The sequence below is a fragment of the Anastrepha obliqua genome, chromosome 1 (genome assembly GCF_027943255.1).
Source record: "Anastrepha obliqua isolate idAnaObli1 chromosome 1, idAnaObli1_1.0, whole genome shotgun sequence".
Classification (NCBI taxonomy): domain Eukaryota; kingdom Metazoa; phylum Arthropoda; class Insecta; order Diptera; family Tephritidae; genus Anastrepha; species Anastrepha obliqua.
Genome location: NC_072892.1, coordinates 115193310 through 115216669, shown reverse-complemented (window position 1 = coordinate 115216669; position 23360 = coordinate 115193310). Strand labels below are relative to the sequence as shown.

General features: G+C 38.5%; 1 protein-coding gene across 2 annotated transcripts in view; it reads left to right on the top strand.

Moving 5' to 3' along the window:
* LOC129235746 (calexcitin-1) overlaps positions 1-13211 on the top strand; it is a 63381-nt gene extending 50170 nt beyond the window's left edge. Inside the window, exons 4-5 of one of the 2 annotated variants that reach the window (XM_054869759.1) lie at positions 11902-12114; positions 12198-13211. In XM_054869759.1, the coding sequence (XP_054725734.1) occupies positions 11902-12114; positions 12198-12308 (324 nt within the window). In that variant the 3' untranslated portion in view covers positions 12309-13211. The remainder of the gene's footprint in view (positions 1-11901; positions 12115-12197) is intronic. The other variant, XM_054869758.1, reaches the window with a different exon arrangement.
* Positions 13212-23360: the final 10149 nt, after the last annotated feature.

The following is a 23360-nucleotide window of genomic DNA, read 5'->3' as shown; positions in this document are numbered from 1 at the left end:
ATTCATAAAAAAGTGCTGATTCACCAGGAATTCACACCGTCGCTGCCAAAAAGTTATACGATTATTTCTTCACGACTATATCCAGTCTATGCCAGCCAGCTTTTCGAGGTTTCCAAAAAGCAATTTGTCAAAGAATAACATCATCGCATTCCATAGGGCAGGGCATTCTAGCAGGAGGTGGAAGTTAGTTGATTACAACTCAGGCAATTATGTTGTAAGGGATGCCCATTTTGGCTGCCTGCTCTGCTATGGACCAGAAGACAGTTGTCACTGCCGTGAGTCTGACGACATCTCTTCGTTCCATATATAGGGCCCGCCATCTATCGTTACGGATTTGAACTAGGTATTATTTGAAGAATGGTAACACTTAGCTGTCATCTGATTTGACAGAAAATTAGTTTTATTCTTCCGCTGAACGAAAATGGTTGTGTATACGCTCAAAGAACGCTGGGAAATATTGCGACATTACTTTGAAAATCATGGTAATGTTGCAGAATGTGTACGAAAATTACGTACGGCAATGGGAAGAAGAAAAGCACCGAATGTGCGTTACTTTGCGAAAAAAGTAAGAGAAACTGGGTTGCTTATTGACAAACCAACGCGTGACCGACCAAAAACCGTGCGTACACCCGAAAATATTGCTGCTGTGGCCGAGAGTGTTCGTGAATCACCAGGAACAACAATTCACCGTCGTTCTCAACAATTGGACATTTCGGAGATATCATTGAGACGAATTTTGCGTAAAGACCTTGGTATGACGCCGTACAAAGTCCAATGAATGAAGTTGTGTTCCATCATTAACCGGAACGATTGTACTTCAAAATAAAAAAAAAGTTTGGAAAAATATTGAGTAGTTTCTTTTTTATAGCATTTTTAATTCCGTGAAGTTATATGGCGGACCCTGTATATGTCAATATTGACTTTTGTTCGTGGTTGTAGATGGGCCATAACGTTCTGCCGACTTTGCAGGTTGTCTAGTATCCCTACCTACTTATACTTATACAATTCGCGATTCGTATATATTTTAAGATTGCATTTTTGATTGCACCCAGTGGAAGTTCGTCTGCTTTTTCGTTTTCCTCAATGTTCCAAAGTCTTAGGACGGAGATTGCAAGGCTATTTTGCTTTGTTCCACCAGTTTAGATGTTATTGTAGCCGAATCTAGTGGCTTGCAGCTTGGCTATCCGAAAGAATAGCCATATTGCACTAAAAAACATAGAAGTTTGCTATTAGTAGGCTACAATCAATAGGGAAAGCCAATATTTCCGCCTGAAAGACACTGCTAGTATTAGGAAGACCCACAGATTTTTCAATTCTAAGTCCTTGAGAATATACTTATATACCTGCTCTAATACCACAATCCATTTTTGAACTATCTGTGTAGACTGTAATGTCGAAGTTGTTTAGTAAAAGTCCCTTGATCCATTCCTGTCGAGATGGAAAGAAAGTGGCAAATTCCTATTAAATGACACCGTTGGGACGATGTAATCAGTGCTCCCAGAGAGCCCCCAAACGTGCATTTTAATATGATGATACAATTTCAACGGATGGTTCACTTGTTGTTTTATATTTGAAGGTAAATTAACCAATTTCTTCTCTTAGGTCAGATTTTTTCTTCAAAAAATATAAAGAGAGAGGAAAAAGAGAGTAAACGTCTCGACACGATTTGGAGGGCTCATTGGGAAATCGATGAGTACCACAAACGGCTACAAGCAGTGCTGATGGAGTGGAAGCTAAAGAGTTTGAATATTAGTTGCGCAAAAGTAGGAGAGGCGACTAACCGGATACCGCCTGCCTGCCCTACAGACATTTACTACCATATATTATAATTTATTAAATTGGCGCTTATAGCCTTTATTGAGTATTTGACCGAGTTCTTCCTCCTATTTCTGGTGAGCCTCTTAATGTTTTTCCACAAATGAAGGAACCGACAATTGTATGCCGCTTCCGAACGGCAAATGCTTTTTGAACTGTTTTCTCGGCAAAAATACACTCGGAGGGTTGCCATTGCCAGCCGAGGGGTGACCACTATTTAAAAAAACCTTTTCTATCATTTGGTATTTCATATCTGAAGTTTCAAAACCGGGTACTACCGAATGGTAGTCACGCACCAACCTTACGACTACGACGGCCGCCGCTACTAGTATGGGTACTTAAAATGATGGATTTCTATCAGATAAGTGCTGGATTAAGATCTTCTAAAACTATTGAGAGAAGCATAGTGCTATAGAGAGAAGCATAGTGCTATAGAGAGTTGCAGCTTGGTTAGCCTGCAAAGCTCACCCACATAAAACATTGAATGGCACGTAGTAGCTGGTATTTGTTCGGTTGACTTAAAGTCCTCCTGTTCTCAAGCAGCCAGCAGGTCTTACCGCACTGTTCAGATACACTATTACTAGGGTGTTCTAGCTCTTTAATCAGCCACACAATTCCTTGCACTGTCATTACATTCTCGCACCCAAATCCGTTTAAAAAAATACCGAAGTAACAGATACTGAACTCAGGCGTTCCTTGACACATTTCAAACCCACTGGTCTCGATTTCTGCATGGCTTTCAGAATGATGATTTATCACGCCAAAGAAAACAAACCGCATTATTAATAGTGTCTATAGTTTCTCGTGCCAAAAGTATAAGTATTTGTATACCTTTTTCCTACATTAACAACTCTAACTGATGCTTTGTAGTAGTTTACTTTAAGATTTTGGCACTGAAATTTTATTGCCCCTAATTTCATAACAAAATTGGCTTTTTGTTTTCTCATTAAAGACCAACATGCTTCTTCATGCGTTTGGTTCCATTCTCGAAACAATTCTTACTTTTGGATTGAAGTAACTCCAAAGCATTTGATTTAAAGCCATCAACCGATTTTCCATGTGTCGCAAAGCATTAAATTCGCATTTTATTTTTGATTTGCGAAAATAAGAGGCAGACATTGATGCCAAAACTGTTCCACGCAATGTTGTCGCTAGAATTGACGACTTTTGCTTGAATCTTGGCGACAAAAAAAGTTTTGACGACGGTCATGATTTAGCGACTTATCTGGCGACTTTTGGAGAGCAAAGATGTGAAACTCTTGCATTTTGAGAGAGAGCGCACCCATGAGGACGTTTCAAAACTTGGCAGCACTCACACATTATGGGATTTTGAACAACTGATAGGCGAAATGGCAGGCCGCCAAAAGAAACGCGCCTAAAATAACTGACGAAAACAGTTCGTTTTTGCTTAATAGAGAAATGACGTGTTGAAATGTTTATAATTATTTGTCTTAAAATTAATTCAATTGAAATGTAATAATTTGAATTGAAGTGAGTTTGTAGAATCCAAAGCTCGTTATATCCTTTTCAACTTCTACTTTTAATTAGTCTTATGTACATAATGTAATTTTATTGAAAACTGTGTGTTGGTTTATGTAAATTTGTATATACGTAAATATTCTGTGGTTGAAAAGCGTAGGTAAGGGAACTGAATTTGTGTTTGAGATATTTTACAAAAATTAAAGGTAATCTGCTTTAACTTATTCTGTTCGTTGCTTGAGAATTTTTTTTTTGTTACCCAAGCTCGTGTTGTGGAAACTAAAAATTCCTAATTTTTGTTTAAAAAAAATACCCAATTCATGTTTCTACCGGTGTGGTAATATTGGCAAATGTTATAAAAAATGCACATTTTTCAGCGCTCTCACGAGAAAAAGAGTTTCCCATCTAGTCATCTATCATCCATACTCTAGAGTAACAATTTACTGACTATAGATAAAATAACGCACTACCTATTGGTGTGTTATCGTCGATAAATTATCGATCTATAATTGAAATTTTAAATTTGTTTTTACCTTAAAATTTTTTATGAAATTAACAAAAATCATACGTTGTATTAAGAAATAATAAAATATATCCAATACAATTACACCTTGTTTCACACAATTATAACGAAAACCAAAATATTTTTACCACTGATCACATAAGAGCAATGATATTTTAGAGGCACAAATGTTTTTCAGACACAAATTAACAAAGCGTTAGAAAATTTAGTAGATTTATCGAATCATAATAAAAAAAAACAGTATTTCAGGAGATTGAAACTAACTTCCGTTGATCTTAAATTTCAGTAGAGTTGGTATTACTGGTTTAATTATTATTCATCTAAAAAATTTTAAGTCCGCAGCTGGCCTCTTGTGCACCTCTCAGAATGAAATTTAGGATCCGCCCCTGATGGAGTTAGCGACTTTCTAGCGACTTTTGATATTGACCCTAGCGACTCAGATTTATTGAAGTTGGCAACACTGGTTCCACGGATGGCCCATCAATTAGCCGTGGTCTTTTATTTGCCATTTATTTCAGTCTTTGTGTGAGAGTTAGAATTGTCGCGATGAAGAGTTATTCGTCTTCTGCAATCGATTTCTCTTATTTCTGCAAAAAATTCTGGCAAACAATTAGTGATGTATTATTAGGAATTTATTATTCTACGGTTGCTGCAATGTCACAGTGTGACAGGTCTAATTACACAGGCCTGCGAAATTTAACTTTTTTCAGTTTCTAGAATGGCCAATAGACGTTATACCCAACGTATACGTAACTGAAACTGTTAATTTCAAAATGTCATAACTTTTTTTTAAAAAATCGTACAATAATTTTAAAAAATGGGTTTTAAAGCTAAAGAGTTGTACTATGCGACCTTTTCGTCGAAAATTGAAAAAAAAAATTTCTATCCCAAAAAAATTATCAAAAATGGCTAAAACGGCCATTTTTTGACCTTTTAGGCTTCATTTACCAAAAATCCTGACGTGATGGAGCATTTGAAGGTCAGATTCGTTTTCAGCGCATAAAAAACTACAAGAAACAAGTACAGCCATTCTAGAAACTCACCCTCGCAGGACTGTGTTATTTCGAACAACGGTCGGCTATTTACTTCGAAGTATTTCGGGCACGTACAACTTTTGTTCAATTTTATTGATCTTAGCGGCTCCATATTAATCGTTGATTGTTGTAGAGTTATTCTGTATAGATTCTTGTCTTGTCGTTTATTACTATATTTTACGTGACCTTGAAGAATTGTGTTTTAAAACGCGAAAAAATATGCTTGACTGCTAAATGCTCACGCAGTAGGATGCACGAGAGTGAAACTAATATAGCAAATGTTTTAATTTCATGGTACGTCCAACTACGATCTTGCAATACTCGTATCAATTCACGCACATCTTCAATTTTTTTCTTGTCGATTAACCGATTTCGGTTGACCTTTACGGAATTCGTCCAGTTTCAGCTGGTACTTCTGCTCTAAAAGCCGAAGCTTGGTGATTGGTACACTATTGTTGCTTTAATACATATAAAAAATGATGTGGCGAATATGGAAACAAATTAATTATATTATTAAAAATTTTCAAATATTTGTAAACAAAACAAATTAGTACCACTCGTACGACAAAATATTCTGAGTGCCATTACTATTAAAAATACCACGCAGGTGCCGCGTTAGCTCAAACCTTAAGCAGCAACCCTCGCATCCGTCCAGCCTCGTGAAAGCCGTTTTATTATTTGATTGTTATCTCAATTTTGCTTATCACCACTTCTTATTTGTTGCAGCATTCTTGCAGGGTACTAATATGCAAACATTGTAGTGACATAGAATTTATAGCGTTTTTATGTGCTATATTTTTGTCTTTTTTAATGTCGCGATGCACTTGACAACTTAGTTGACCTCCAGCGAGTCAGCTCGCATTCTTATAGTAGCAAAATGCACACAAACATAAATATTTGTATCCTTGCACTGTGAGCTTTGAGCTTTCGGTTTCATCTAACTCTGCGTACTTCGCCTCAGATTGCTTTTGTTTTATTGCTATTTGCGCATTACTCGCCACACATTTTTCTGTTGTTCATTATTCTGCTCATTTTAACACAGTATACGCGCCCACTTTCTCCTTACGCAAATCGATTTCACTAGAATTAATTGCCAAAATGTAGTGTGTACGCGCACTTTTCTCCCCTTCCCAACCAGTCACGATGGCCAAAGTTTTAGCAGGGAACTTCCCCTTATTTACACAATAATTACCGGACGCTTACTGTACTTCTGTTCAGTTTTTGTATTTATGAACAAGTTAATGCATATCACGATTTGTTGTTGGCTAATAAAACTGGTCTGATGCCAAAGTGCCAGTGCAGTTAACATACGCAACTAATTGGTTAGAACTTGTCGTCCAAAGCCATAACCATTAAAAAAAAAGAGATTTAGCTTCAATTTTCTGAGCACTTAAAGCAGAGATTAAGTATGCATACGTACAAGCGTGGTTCGTATTGTGAGAATTTTAGTAAATATCCGCATGTAAGAAAACATGATAATTAGCACCACCAACATGCAAATGATTTAGGAATCCAAATGTCGCAAGAGGAAGGGACAGTGCGGCAGTAAAGGTAAAATACAAAACAAATGCTTAAGCACGTGAAACTATACATATGTTTTGTATACTACGACGGTCATTTGAAAAATCCGTGGTAAAATAAAACTTACTTACATGTTTTGGGTAGGTAGGTAGGTAAGATGGCAAGAGTACCCCAGGTACGCTACAAGTAGCACTTACGTGCCGTTTTGATACCATAAAGTGGACCACTACCTGTGAAAGGATTAAGGGAGGAGATCTACAGCCATCCAGTGCTGTTGATGTAGCGGAGGAGAAAAAAGGGATCTAGGCTGGAGAATTTCATCAAGTCATCCCCAAAGGGGACGCTGAGGAATCTCAAGCGCCTAGCCGCCAAAGCCGGACATTTGCAGAGAAAGTGTTCCACAGTCTCTTTCTCTGTAGGATCCCCACAGCTTCTGCAATGGGGGTTGTACGGAATTCCAAGCTTCTCCGCGTGAGTGCCGATCACCCAGTGGCCAGTGATCACCGCGATGAGTTTGGAAATTGAATGGCGGGGGGTTCCCATCACCTTAAGCGTTCTGTTTATATCGTATTGGGGCCATAAAGCTTTTGAAATGGCACACGATAAGACAGACCTCCATCTGTCTTGCGCTTTTCTTAGAAAGAAGTTCTGTAGTTTCCCTTTAACGACGGCCAAGGGGATACCGATGTCTGAGAAGAGGGCAGCTGGACTCGGTTCTGCCGCTCCCTTCCTGGCAAGCTCATCGGCAATTTCATTTCCCTCTATATTCCTGTGCCCAGGAACCCAGATGAGGGAAATGTTTCCTGCACGTTCGAGGCGTTTAAGTTCCTCCTTAAAGGAGTTCACGAGAAGAGAGCTGCAAAGCGGCGACGACAGTGCCTTGATTGCAGCTTGGCTATCGGAAAAAATATTAATGTCTTCCTCCCAACAGCGATCCCGAAGCATTTTGCATGCCTGCAGGATCGCGAAGACCTCTGCTTGAAAGACGCTGCTTGTCTCCGGCAGTTTATAGGAGACCGAAATGTTGGCTGATTTGGAGTAGACCCCCGCTCCCACTCCAGACTCCATTTTGGATCCGTCAGTGAAAACAGAGGCCTCTATATCCGCAACAACTCTCCCCTCTTTCCAATCTTGCCTGCTCGGAAAGATAGCCCTAGCACAACCCTCAAAGCACAGTTTGCGGATGGAGAGGTCGGTGCGAATATCAGAGAAGGAAGGGGAGATCTGTTTTAAGATGCTGCTATGCCCAACAGGGAGTTGTCTCCAAAGGCCAAACTCCTTCAGTCTGATAGCACTCTGAGCAGCAATGGATTTAACCTGCAGATCCACAGGAATTAAGTGGAGTATAACGTTGAGCGCAGCGGTGGGGCATGTTCTGCAGGCACCAGTGATGCCCACACATGCAGTTCTCTGCACTCTCTCTAATTTAGTGAAGTTGTAGCCCTTCTGAAGAGCTAACCACCAAACTATGCAACCGTATGTCAAAATTGGCAGAACCACTAAGTTGTATGTACATCCAGAGTACGACACGTGGCTTGAGGCCCCATTTTTTGCCGAACATAGATTTACAGGCGTAGAAGGCTATATTAGCCTTCTTAACTCGATTTTCTATGTGCAGCTTCCAATGGAGCTTGGGGTCAAGTATTACACCAAGATACTTGACTTCCGATGAAAGTGTAAGACACTGGTTGTTAAGTCTAGGAAGCTTAAACGGCGGGGGCTTGTATTTTCTGGTGAATAGCATCAACTCCGTTTTGTCAGAGTTGACTCTGAGACCGCTACTGGCGGCCCACCTGTTTTGGGTAAATCTTCTTTTATTTTTCAACATAGTCCCCTTTTATACTTATAACTTCGTCCAACGCTGTTCCAGTTTGTTAATTCCTTCCGAATAATAGGATTTGTTTAAGTCTGATAAATAGAAATTCCTTTCTGCAATCACCGCCTCACTTGAAAAAATATTTTTTTCCCGCCAGTCGTTTCTTGAAATTGGGAACAAATAGGAACTAAGTCTGGGGAATAGGGGGATGTGAAACGAGGGAGCCTTATTTCCAATAATTTTGCAACCACAACTGCTGAGGCGTGACTGATTCAATGTCGTAATGGAAAAGGCAATTCACTGCACTTTCTCGATTCAACCGACTGACAAACACAAATAAATATACCGATCTGGCTGCAACTTCGAGAGTGTTCTTCCTAGAGATGCTACTAACTAAACATAACCTCGATACGCGCTAGTAGTTACATCTCTCTGACTTTGTAGGGAGTTTTATGCCATTTAAGTTATTCACAACAAATATTTTTCCAAGTGTACGGAAAGCATATGGCAAAAGTCCAGTGCACCATCATGGTGATTGCCTTATTGGCCTTATTTGCTATATTGACCTTGTTAGCCCTTTTTTGTATTGTTCTGCACTAATACTCGAACATAAATACATGAAGCCAAGCCGGCACAAAAGTGAAGTAGTCTTGATTATATTTACGAGAGCCTGCGAGTGTGTGTATATAAATATTAATGTGTGTACAATGTAAAGTTGTATTGTGGCTTGCAATGCTTTACATTTGTTGTTCCAGTTGTGGCACGGAAAATGGTCTAAATCGCGACCACAACAACAACATGTTTAGTAGAATATTTATTGTGGTGGTCAACCAAAGAATATGGCTACATTAGTGGGGGTGTGAATGCTAACCTATAGTTACATACACATGTATGTGTGTATGTACCAGCATTAGCCACCACCTAAGCGCATAAATTACTTGATGTGCGAGTAGAAGTTTCCGCTGCCAAAAATGTTACAGAAAATACAAAAATTCTAACAACAAAGGAAAAATTAGTTTATGTCTACAAATGTAATGTACGGTTATTGCAGTATAACGGATAGGGTATTGCATGTTCGAGTGCAGGTGTGTGTGTTTTAAGAATGCATACATACGCTCGTACATATTGTGGAGCGCAATAAATATATTTGGCACATTCACATACTGAATTTTCATGAGATATGCAAAGTTATGCGCGAGTATTTATTTACTATGCGCGAAACATTAATAAATTTTGTTGAAATTACTTTATTGTAACTGGGCGAATGGGGCCGAGGCTCGCTACTTAGAGTTTGATTGAGCGTTTTGTAACAACGCCCACTAGCACACATAAATAATGAATGGTGAAGTAAGAAGTTCTGACTATTTTGCGCTGGATGCCTTTAGTGTGCAATATCTCACACTATGTACACTGCAACTGACGACACTACAACTTACTATATAGCGATTTAAGGAGTTGTTTGGTGAAACCAGTTGAGTGTTACAGCGCTCCAAATGATGGTGAGAAAACAGAGAATTTGATAAATTTTCCAGTACAACCACACTCTCATTCAAAAATCAGGGCAAGCGGTCAAAAACACGTATGTTATATATCCAATCAATACAGCATCGAACACAAGAACAAAGTGGGTATTTCAACGATTCCTTTCTAATAATACGATCTTCGAAGATATGGCAGCCTCTAGTAGACCAGTGAACACAAATTTTATAGCCCTGAAACTTAAAAATAGCCAGAAAGTCATTCGTTACTTGTTTCTCCATAATGCGTATTTCAAGGATAAGCTCGATGTATAAATACCACACGAATTGACGCAAAAGGAAATTTTGAACCGAATTTAAGTCCGCGACGCTTTGCTGAAGTGTAACTAAGTCGCCTAACTCTTGAAGCGAATGGCAACGGGCGAAGGTTCGCTTACGAGAACGATAGCTGAAAGGCATGGATTAGTGGCAGATTGAAGCAGACGATCGACTGGAAGTGGCCATAATTGACAAATAGGAAAGATGTATATACTAAATATATTCCTCGCGGTTCCTAGAAGGGCTGCATTACCCCACAATTACGTTCTGGGCGTTGTAGTAGGTTAATCTTCCACTAATCCAGAAATGACACTGACAAACTCAGCATTTATCCGACATGTAGCTTAAATCAACTCGTCAAACTCACCCCTCGCTTTGGTGCTAACCCGTTTAAATTGATCATCTTCAAAGTTTATGTGTAGATTATCTCGACCGCGGCCTCTGATGGTTTCTTAACTGCTGTAAGCTTCAACAACAATAGCTATAGGAAGGATGTTAGTAAAGAGAACGCCAGTCTAGACATATCCAGAAGCTCCGAGAGCTTGTTCCATTACACCCCCTACTTGGGCCAGATCTGACATAAAGCGATTACTGCCTTTACAAGCATTTCAAATATGTATCGTGTAATGGTAGAAAATTTGCCTCTAGAGAGGCTTACGAAATTGAGCCGTCAACTTGTTTACTAATAATAGCGATGATTTATTCAATAATGGAATTATGAAATTGCTTTTCACTGGAGGAAAAGTTATTGAGCAGAACGGTTCATTATTGATTTCACTCGGATTAATCTAAATATGTTAGTTTCAACATCAAAATAAATTGCTGGACCTACTTACTAGAGTAGCTGATTTTTTAAATTTTATTTTGGAGTTCGAATGTCAAAATGATATAGTTTTTAGATTCTGATTGAAATTCACGAAAACTGTAGAAAGTGACTAGCTGAAAAGAATTATTTTTGTACTAATAAAGGGTCTTTCTAAAGACGTACGTATGTGTTGTTTTAAAATAAAACATGTATAAATTAAGATTCTTCAGGTTTCACTATTTTTATTTAAAATACGGCCTTTAACTGAAAAATTACATCTTTTAAATGTCCTCATGAGACAGTCGATGAATGCTTAATTGTTGAGAATGTCGAGATATCCATTTTGAAGGTTGTTCAGCAACACTTTACGCTACAGCAGCAATATTCTCAATAAAACATCGAGCTTTTGATCTGCGAGTCCTTTTTATATTTGTCCGGACAACTATTTTCACCAAAAAAATCACAAACTTTTCGATGTTTGGTTTTTCAGGCGTCAATAAGTTTCAATAATTTTAACGCATCGCTCTATCGTGTAAGTATCTATATATATATATAATTGGCGCTTACAACCTTTTTGGGTATTTGGCCGAGCTCCTCCTCCTATTAGTGGTGTACTTCTTGATGTTGTTCCACAAATGGAGGATCCTACAGTTTCAAGCCGACTCCGAACGGCAGATATTTTATGAGGAGCTTTTTCATAACAGAAATACACTCGGAGGTTTGCCATTGCCTGCCGAGGGGCGACCGCTATTAGAAAAATGTTTTTCTTAATTTTGGTGTTTCACCAAGATTCGAATCTATGCTCTCTCTGTGAATTCCGAATGTTGGTCGCGCACCAACCCATTCGGCTATGTCGGCCGTCATATCCGATGGCCGCAAGTATCTATCCATGGTTAAAATTGTACATCTGTATACTTGACAAATGTCAAAGATGACGTAAGGCATGACCGCCACTTTTTAAAGACCCTTTACTACGACCTTGCATGAATTCGCCTTAGATCAAATATTTTAAGTATATTAACCATTTTCTTAGCACCAAATATTGTAGTTTTTTTGTTTTTTGATCAAAACAATTTTTTACGTCAAATTCTTTATTATGCATCTATTTACAGGTTTCCGTGGACGAGTGGTGCAACATGTGGGACGTTTACGCCAAGGACCCCAGCAGCGCCATGGACTGGCAGACAAAATACATGAACTTCATGTTCGATCTAGAAGATGCTTCGACTGATGGCAGCATCGATGTAGAGGAGTTCGCTTTAGTCTGCTCCAGCTATGGCTTAGAGAAGTCCGAGTGCGAGAATGCATTTAAGAAAATGGCGCAGGTAAGCTCAAACCATTTTGTGTTTAGTGTTTGTTTTTAATTTTACTCTCTATATCTCTCTCTCTCTCTCTCTCTCTCTTCAAGGGTAAGTCGGAAGTTTCACGCGACCAATTCGCTACTTTATGGAAGGAGTACTTTGCCTCAGAGGATGTTAACGCGCCAGGAAACTTCATCTTCGGCAAGACCTCATTTTAACGCTCTAAAACTTGCCCAGCTGGTCGATAAGCTCATAGCCAATACCCAGCTATTAATTTCTTCAAAATGTTTTCACGGGCAATAGTTGAAGGTACACAATGGGGTGAAGTAAAAGATTTAATTGGTATCAATTTTTAAGTGTTAATGTTGAGATAAGCCCCTGATAATAGAATGATTAAAAAAATGAAGTAAATTAATAAATATTTATTAAAAAAACACATAAAAAATAGTCAATGAACAATTCGTGAATTAATCAAATTTTGGGGTATTCAACAATTTTAAGTCAGTCAGTAATGGGAAAAAGCAATGTTGAGGAAAAAGTTTTCAAGTTTTGATGCGCTTTAGGGCCTATTCATGGATAATTAACAGAAAAGATACTTTAAAAAATCAAAAATCAAAAAAGCGTACAACTTTATTTAAAACAAAAAGATATATATGATTCCTGATCAATGTGCTCAACTATATCTACAAATTAAAAAATATATACATACATACACACTTAAATATGAGACTATATCGAATGCTGACACATACATGCACACATGTACTATAATCAGGTTTGGCGTAAGGTATTCTCGTATATATGTAGTCAATTCTTCGTCAATAGAGCCTATGTATGTATTTATATATATTGTACATTCCTGACATTGAGTGATCTATCCTGTTACTTTTTTGTATAAATGTAGATAAGCGTTCGAAAAATATTTCTCAGTGGTTAAAGTAGTGGTATAAAAAATTTTAATTATTAAAGAAAAATTTATTAATTAGTTAAAATATAAAGAAATCAAATAAAAGTTTCCAAAACTAATAATATAAAAAAGAAAAACTATGAAATATGTAAATGATATTTAAAATGAAATTGTTTATTAAATGTTTGTGTGTGTAGCTAAATAAATTCAATATAAAAAGTCAAATAAAATGTTTTAAGAGAAAAAAAGAAATTTGCATTTACTTCATTTATTATTATCTAAACCAACCATCGACTATACTAAAAACTGTGAGGAGAAGCTAACATTTTCACCGAAATTTCAAAATTTTTAATCAGAATTTTTCGAATAATTTCTGGTATGCAATCTGATTCAGTTCATTCAATTTTAGTACAATACAGTGTAAGTTGCACATATCTGCGATATCTATCACTATCGAGAGATGATTAACTATTTTTTATGGCCGGAATTGGATGGTATTGATCTGGACAACGTTTATTTTCAACAAGACGGCGCGACGTGCCACACAAGAAACTAAACCATTGATCTTCTACGGAAAAAGTTTCCGGAACGTGTTATCTCTCGAAGAGGTGATTACAATTGGCCACCGAGATCTTGTCATTTAACACTTTGATTCGTGAGGCTATCGAGGGCATAGAGCAGTCACTTTGCAATTCGGTTATGGAAAATTTCATGAAAAGGATATTGTCCTGTAAGCGTGGTCGCGGTAGTCAATTGCCTGATGTTATTTTCCACTATTAACGGCATACTTTCCTCTTTATAATTAAATAAACATCCGCTCATTTGTATTAAAAAATATCATTTTTCTTTGAATATCAAAATAACACCTCTTATTGGAAAAGGGTTTTCCATATGAACAAAGAATGGCAAGTACTGGCAAGAATTTTCAGTGTTTCAGCTGAATGGGTTAGGGCGACTACCATTTGGAAGTACGTAGGTTTGCATCCCTGCACATGAAACACTAAACGACGGAAATAGTTTTTTTCTAATAGCGACACCTGCAAACCTCCGAGTGTATTTCTGCCATAAAAAATATCCTCAAACAAGTACCTGCCTCCATGGTTCACACTTTTTTATTGTCCATGAGTGCATATCCTCTTCCACTTGCCCACACTGTGTCTAAGCTGGCTTCGGTATATAGTTACGCTCTTTTTAGACGCCCTTAAAAGGCGTGTAACATAAGGGACACCGTATTGTTTAGCAGGGGTGACTCACGCTCTTGCTCCTGGCAATCGGATGTACTCCCAATAAATTAACGAAGATATTTTACGCTGAGCTAAACTCTATGCCAATTAGTGATTTCAGTACATCCTCACCAAAATATTATTAACTGGCTTAAGGCAGAAACTTTTCATCTGTCAGATCAGGTGTTGGTCAAAATTTGTATTACATACTTTGGTAATGGAAAATAAAAGAACTATCAGAATGAACCCTTATTGAGATAAGCTCCGAGTTTCATGGATTCCATCCAAAGCTGAAACGGGCAATGCAGTAATCGGGGCGTGGGATTTGGGCAAAGAAATGCCGGCAAGAAATGTCAAGTAGAAATTACTCTAATTGGAAGCCAAACTTAGCTGCTGTTTGTAAAGAGTGAGTTAGCTGTTACCTACGCCAAAGAAAAGAAGTCTCACAGAAATCTGGTCATTGGTTGACGCCAACGCGGAAGCAGAAATTACTACATTTATTTTTACCAAAATGATTGAAATTAAGTAGCTAGTAAACGGCTAGAACAGTTAGTTCGTGCTCATTAGGACACGATACAGGTTTACAGACACTTGACCTGCTGATAAAACTAGTTTCGCCACAGTCACGCATTATTAACTTCAACATTAGGTCACACGTGCAAGTTGCTACTTGTCCTCAAATGACAAAATCTAAACCTTTAAATATAAGATTCGGATTAAATTATTTATTGACGAGTACTTCCACGTCAGGTTTTTTAATGCCGCGCACAATCACTAGGGTAAACGGTTTGCTGAGCGGCTGTCAGTACACGACAAAGAAGTATAGAAAATTATGAAATAGCGAGAGCAGATTTACGCGGACCTTTGTAGAGATAAGCTTGAGTCAGCCTTCTGTGCAGTATTTGCGGATGCGTTTTTGTCTATTTCTGGGGTTATGTTGATACATTTACTTGAACGAAAGGAGACAAAAGAGTAGACAGATTAACCGCCGCCGTGTAGAGAGCGAGTAACCTACATATCAGCGAAATTTCGAATAGCCAACCTAGCGGGCGGCCTAGGTGACTACCCTTCGGAAGTACGTCGGCTCGAATCTCCATGTATGAAACACAAAAAAAATAGAAAACGTTTTTTTCTCGGCAGGCAATGTCAAACCTCCGAGTGTATTTCGAAGTCGACTTAAAACTGTACGTCCCTCTATTTATGGAAGAACATCAGCACATCACACCAAACACACAAAAATAGTGTAAGCGCCAATTATTTTATTTATTTATTTCTTTAAATCTTTACATGAATGCTGCCGCGAAGCTTTTCGGGTATGAGGCAAATGCGCTCTTCTAATTTGCTTGTGATTTACTTCTAAAGCTTCTTCCGAGAAACGGCCTATGGGGAGTGATGGCAGATGGGTTTTTATGAGGAACTTTTAGATGACAGTAATGGTAATCATGTTCCAACGCAACATCATTTTTTGTTTATAGAATGGAATTATGTATGGAAAATTTTAAGTGAAATAGGATATTAGGAAAGATCTAAGAGTAATTAAGATATAAGTAAATCTTTGAAGAACGTAAACGAAAAAATTAAACATGTAAAAATTTAGAATCTTTCAGGTTTCACAATTTTTATTAAAAATACGGCTCTTAACAATTATGTTTGAAAAATGGCATCATTTAAATATCCACCGTGACTACCGCTTTTGGTAAAATCCGTCACACAGTCGGTTCATGAATGCCTAATTATGGAGAACGTCGAGATATCGATGTTGAAGGTTGTTCAACAACACAACAGCAGCAAACTCCTCAACAGAACGTCCATTCTGTTTGGTGAGCCAGTCCTTTTTCAATCTTCGACAGAACCAATTCCTTGAAATTTTTTCACCAACCTTTGTTTTGGTGACCTTTCGAAAGATTATTGCCAACAAAAAAAAACGAATTTTGCGATATGTGGCTCTTAAAGATCAACCACTTTCATAAGTTTCAATAATTTTTACTAATTGTTCGATCGTGTAAAATTGTGAATCTGTCTACTTGACATAGAAGATGATATAAAAAAATGTTACCGTCTAGTCACTTTCCGAATAGGCTTTATAAGAAAACTTTGGAAAACTCGTGTCTGTACTAGGTTGCTTAATAAGTTTTGCGATTCGATAAGAAAAACACAATTTTATGGTTTGAAATACACTTTATTATTCAATATATTCTCCCTGAACCTCAATAATTTGTTCCAACGGGTTTCCATTTTATGAATTCCATCCCTGAAGTGAGAATCTGTAAGGGCTGCAAAATACGCTTCCCCAGCTGTTATGACCTCATCATTTGATGAAAAACGTTTTCCACACATGAATTTTTGCAGGTCTGGATACACACGGGAATTACTAGGGACCAAATCTGGTTAATACAGTGGATGCTCCAACAATTCGAATTTTTATTTATGGATTTGTGACACGGTGCATTGTCCTGTTGAGAAATAATTTTTTTTCTTTTGGCAAATGGGTATTTTTCACGAATTTCTTCCTTCAGCTGGTCTAAAAGGTTTCATAATATTCAGAATTTATTGTGTTAGCAGTAGTCAAGTAATCCACAATCAATTTTCTTTTCGCATCCCTAAAACACTGATGCTACAATAATACGTTCTTGAACGATTTCGGGACACGAACTCGGTTCATCAAAATATTGCTTACACTTCCCAATGAGATGCCAGGGCTTTTACCAAATCTCTTTTAGTAACTGGACGATTTTCGAGTACGATATCCAGAATTTTTTCTACGATTTCTGGTGTGAAACTTCACGTATGTTCATATGAAGAGTGTCCCAAAATAACAAAAAAAGTAGGCTAATAGCAACGCTCTGCCTTATCGAACCGCAAAACTTATTGAACAACTTAGTACATTGAACATTTTTTTAAATGAGTGACCGATGTACGAGTATCTACATACTCAAAGAACTTACAAGTATATACATACATACCAAATTTTTTCTCGGAAGTAGACTTGAAAAAATCATCTTAATCCTCGAAGGAGACACAATAGATGTCAAGGTTGCAGTGCTTTACCCCCAACATAGTAATAATGATAAAACAGGCTAAGCCACAGAGGCGTGGCTGGTTACAGTTAGTTGTATTGTAAATGGTTAGAGCGCATGTCATATTTGGGATTTGAATACAACGTAGTAGTAAATTAATTGACCATTATCCTTAGGTATTTATTATACATAATTAATAACTCAGCTGCATATGTATAAGAAATTTGTACATACTTAGGTGAGGTCAAAAGCTCTTAACCAATCTGCCAACAAATATAGCTGCGGGTGCTCTTCTAAATCTACTTACAGCACTAACATAACAACAAAGCGTAGTTTTACGCTCCTATAAGTGCTTATGTATGTATGTAGTGAGCATATATGTATAGTGGGAGCTTTCGCAATAAATTAGAAGTGCACGAATGTCACCAAAGCCAACAATGCCGGCAGCAAAGTGTCCTTTGTGGCATGCACCAACGCCTCATCGCTCACTCAAATCGAAAACTTGAATCATGAAAAAGCCACAGCTACTCAAGTATGTATGTAGCAGCACTTCAGCGTTTGACTTATCTTTAAATTAAAATTATTTACATAAATTGCTTCACGTCTTATCAACGCGCAGTAAATAAAAATACAATAAAAACCATATACATATGTACGTACGTGTAGGTAATAAAACAAAAACAAAGTAGCTAAGGAAAATTGTCGAATAAGCAGCACAGCCAGAGCATAGCCAGGGTGCCCTGAGCTCGATAGGAAAGCGCACATAAATATAATAGTTTGCGAAGGATGTGCAGAGTGCTGGCCATAAGTGGCACTTGCATTTTCCACACAGTAAATTTTGCTCAGATAATTGTGCACTGATGCACTCCGACGATAGCCTGAGGCACAAACTGAGGTCAGTGGCGGAAAGAGTAGAGCTTCAGCGCCAGCATGTTTGGTTAATCTTCGACAACCGAGAAAGGAAGTAAATGTGCAGACGTGGCCAGTAAATTGTGGAATGCGGTGCTCGCTTTGGATCACTTACAATGCATTGATGGGACAGTTGCGTTGTCGGTTGGTGACAATGACAATGGCAGTGATTTCGGCAATGACTAGCACAAACAAACTGCATACACACGTACATTCATACAATGCACGTCGTGTGCCGCATCCGGGTTCCGCTGCATCGCAAGGGAATACATTTTAATCATATGCGACATTTAGGGCCAACGGCTAGTCCGCCCCTCGGTATGTGTGGCACAATTGAGCAACTAACCGCCTTAAGTGACCACTTATGCACGCACGCACACATGTTTGCATTCATACATTTATGTACACATACATGCAAGTATGATACATGGACATTTGCATATGCGCTCATTCATAGGGACTTGCAATAAGTGTTGCGGGTGCCTGTACATGCGTACTTACATCTGTCGCGTGTGCGTGTTATCAGCTTGTTTACAATGCAAACACGCATGTGAACAATAACTGTATTGGTGTGTGCTTGCTATGGATCTTCATGCAAATGCGTGTCCGATGCATAGGTGAGTGAGTTTGTGCGCGCGTATTTGAAGTCATGAGATAAATTAAGCGTTTAATAAGCAACATCCAAATATGGATGTATGCACATAACATCGTTGCCGCCCAGAGGCGAAAGTGTTGCTGACACAATTTGGGGACGATCTGAGCTGCAATCGCATACAAAATCCGTGATTCCATTTAAGCTGATATCACATTAAGTACAACAACTTAGGATAACTTAATTCATAAATACAATACGCAAAACTACAAATTATGTTTAACATATCTTTAGCTTCCGGGAACTTCTTAGATGACTGGAAAGTAACGCTCTCTTTAAAAGTGTTAGTAAAAGTGACGTTAACAATTATAGGCCAATGCCCAAGTTACAGGGTTGTTCAATAAATTTTGCGATTTGATAAGAGAGTGTGAATGCCACTAGCCTAAATTTGTTTGCTATGTTGATAAACTCTTGACATGAAGTTTTATTTCAATCCGTGATTCGTTCTTTGTTTGCAAGCAATTTAGTATCGACGTGTCACAGTATTTTCTAAAATGCAAATAATCAAGTATGGTGCAGTGATTGAATGGCTACTCTTGGAATTTTTAAATGCAAAGGAAATTTATAAACGAATGCTGAAAGTGCATAAGTGCATCAATTAGTGTAGTAGAAACAGGGGTTACTGAAATTAAATGTGTGTGCGATCCACGTCAAGGACGTCCAAAAACAGCAACACTAGAAATCGTAGAAAAAATAGAGGATATCCATATTGGAAAATCGTCGATTGACTGAAAGAAATTTAGTAGAAGCCCTAAACATCTCATTGGGCAATGTAAGCAAAATATTGACTGAAGCATTGAGTTTCAGAGAGCTGTGCCGCACAAGGCTTCCGGTAAATCAGATCAACATACTGTAGATGCCATATTCAAAATGAAGCAAATCGTAGAAAAATCGTTGGAATACAACAAACCAGCCTATCTATGCTTTGTAGACCTTACTAAAGCTTTCGACGAGGTTAGACTAAAGAACGTGATAGGTTGCAAAAACAAGCAAGCTACACAAAAACAACAAAGCAGCCATAAAAGTGAACTCAAAGCTAACGTGGGGCTAACATTAAGCAAGGTGATAGCTGATTCAAACATTATTTAATATCATAATGAACAAATGATCGAGTCAAAATGGGTGCACCTATGTTCCGAATGACAACCGGCGCAAGCGACGCAGTTCTTATTGCTGAGAATGAAGATGACCTGCAGAGACTTTTCTTCAAATTTGAGCAAGTTGTGGAAGTGTGAGGCATGCAAATATCTGCTGAAGAAACCAAATGCTCAATAGTCAACAACAAGCCAATAGAGCAGGTTCTGAATTCACCTATCTCGGATCAAGAATCACCAGCAATAGAGACCTAAGAATAAAAGTAAAGCAAGCGGCAAGAGAAATATGGAGAAACAAGCATATGAGGGCCGAAAGAAAAGTAGGAATACATAAGACATGCATTCGACTAATTCTCACGTACGAGTATGCTGCAGAGACAAGGTCGGGCACGGCTGTAACGCAAAAAGGCATGGCAACGGTTGAAATGAAAACACTGGGCGCAATACTGGATTTACCATGTGCGATCGAAAGGCAAACGAAGAAATAAGTATAATTTGTAACATAGCCGAAATAACGACATGAGTCCGAATTCAAAGAAATGCATGAAGGGATCACGTCCGAAGAGTGTCGAATGGGCACCTGGCGAAGTTAGCATAAGACGACAAAGTTAAACGACGCAGACCACTCGGAAGATCGCCAAAAAACTGTCATGCCAATATAACTGTTATTGTAAACTGGATCAAACTCTAAATTAAACGATGAGGAAGAAGAATTCCGCTCTGAATTTGCATTAGGCCATGCAAGTATTTTTTGAATGTTCTCCGGGATTTGAGGTATTCTGCACGTAAACGTCATCGAACCGTGTATTTGGATACATTAACACTAATTTTTCTCAAAACCTGCTTCAGCTTCACACAACGATAAGTTCGAATAAACCGCAAACAAATGAATAATCTTCTGATCTTGTTTTGGCGAGGTATTTTTTTTTTGGGCTTCATCCCGGGAAGTCATCAAAGTTTTTAACTTGTGCTTCCGTTGCATACCCATTTATACGCTGGCATAGTCAAGAAATCGAATTGACTGGGATAGGTTGAGTGGCTCCGAATGGAAGCCAGCTCCCACACTACAGTTCACCTTAGAACCGTCGGTATAGATTTCGATATCGTATCTTCCAATCACCTTTCCTTTGCTGCATTCGGCTCTCGGTGGAAAACGTACCGTAAAGCCTTTTTTGAAGTTTAGGTCGGAGACTGTGTAATCTGATCTGTTTTTGAGCAGCGAGGGTTCTTGTAGGAGGATCTAACTGTGACCATACGACCTTGTTGTCCAGCTTCCGATGCCTCTGAGTTTCTTTTATGTTGAAGACCATCAAACTAGTGCCGCATATGTTAGTATTGGCCTTACAATGGCTGTGTAGGACCAATTGGATAGTTTTGGTAGCAGACCCCATTTTTTACCCAACATTCTCATACACGTGTAAAGTGCTATATTCGCTTTTTTTACCCTGTACTCTACGTTGGACTTCCAGCTGAGTTTGGGGTCTAGGATAACACCTAGGTATTTTGCCTGTTGAGTTAGCGTGAGATTAAGGCCATTTAATTTTGGGGGATTAAAGTTTGGTACCTTGGTTTCCTTAGTGAATAGTATCAGTTCAGTTTTTCTCGAGTTTACACTTAAACCAGCGAGTAGTACGGAGTGCGGAGGCCAGATTCCAAAAGTGTAACCGACGTAACGGTCAACATTTAGAGGGCATATTTAAAAAAATAAAAGTAAACCCGCTCTTGCCTTCTGTGTAATAGTTTTGAAATAAACTTTTATCATTAATAATTTATTTTTTAATTTAGCTTTCCATTTGTAATTGCGCCACCGGACACCTTGCATTTATTTGGAAACCGGCTCAAAAAACCTTATTTAGTCGAATTAAACGTATTCAAAAAATGTCCCTGGTGTTTGCACCGCGTTCACTAAATTTTATCATATTACCACGCCATTTTAATAAATCTGAAACCACTAGAAGATAGAAGGTTAGCTTATGATTTTCTTCTCAAAAAAATAATTTTCTTTATTTTAGCTTTATAATATTAAGGGTTGGTCTGCAAGGAGCTCCCTATAAGACTCATGTTCATGCTACCGGACCCTTGCAGTTTGTTTCAAGCAGAAGTAACCGCAATCAAAGGAGTCACTAAGCTATGCTGCGCCAAAACACTGATATTCGGACAGCGACGGGTTGCCTCCTGATGTCCCCTCTTCAACACCATCACAATGAGGAACAAATGCTCCCTGTAATGGGGCACAATAAACTGCTCATCAAGCTGTTCCTGTTGGGGTGCTTCCGCAGGTTTCACCTTTGCAGACACCCGCTTGAGCCAGAGCCGCTCCCAGGCACGTCAGGAGACTGCTCCTCAATTACGCCGGCGAGATCCACAACAAAACGAACATCTACTGAACCAGACAGTGTTTAGGCAGACAATAAACGACATTCATCGGAAGATCATCACCACCTTTTTAAGCTTCCGACCACCGAATGCCATAATTGGAGTCCAACCCCCACCTACTAATGCAGATGAAGAGCTTCAGCTTCCCCGTGAGACCCGCGTTACACTGGCACGATTACGGTCTGGATATTGTAGCAAGTCAAACTCCTCCCTATTCAGAATTGACTCCGATATATGAAGCATATGTCCAGCATATGAATGCACCCATGTTCCTTAAAACCCCCTCATCTAACACCGCTCTCTCTCTGGACTCAACCTGTCGAAACAGCAAGCTTCCTGGGCCTACCTTTAGATGAGTTAGACGAAGACGACAGGTAATATTCACTACACTGACAAGGCTTATATTGCTGTTACAACAACAAATCCACTGATTGACAGCTCACTTGTGTACTAACTGTTACAGAAGTAAATATCTTCTTTTTGATTGGGGCGATAACCGCTTACGCGATTTTAGCCGAGTTTAACAAAACTCTCCAGTCGTTTGTCTACTAAATGAGTAAATATCTACTTAGCGGTAATTAGGGCACTAAGCTCAATGATGGTGCGTCCGAAACTGGTTAGGGAATACCTGACATCACTTTCGTTCAGCTCCGACTTTTTTGATATTAAGCCCATCTGGGTGCCCATTCATTGTCCGCGAGACTTGGCATTACTTCGAGTCAGCTGCATGGAGGATGAGGTGGAATCATTGCAGCAACTGCAATTCAGTCATCGTTAGGTCACAAGTGCATACATATTCCGGGGAAATGAGCTTTTTTTCACTATTCACAACTAAAATATGAAGTTTTCCATGCCCTTATGTAAATTCTTGGTTATATACAAAAGTCTCTGACATTAAAATTATTCAAAGTACTTTTTATATGAATAGAATTTGAGAAATAGCTTTCCAAGGTTCATCAGAGAGCCATCGAAACTTTTCAATAACTAAATTTAATATGACGAAATTACATTTGTGGGATAGTGCACAGGCTCCTGTGAAAACTTTAATTAAATGGTTAGAGAAAACAAAATATTTTTATACTAAGAACATGC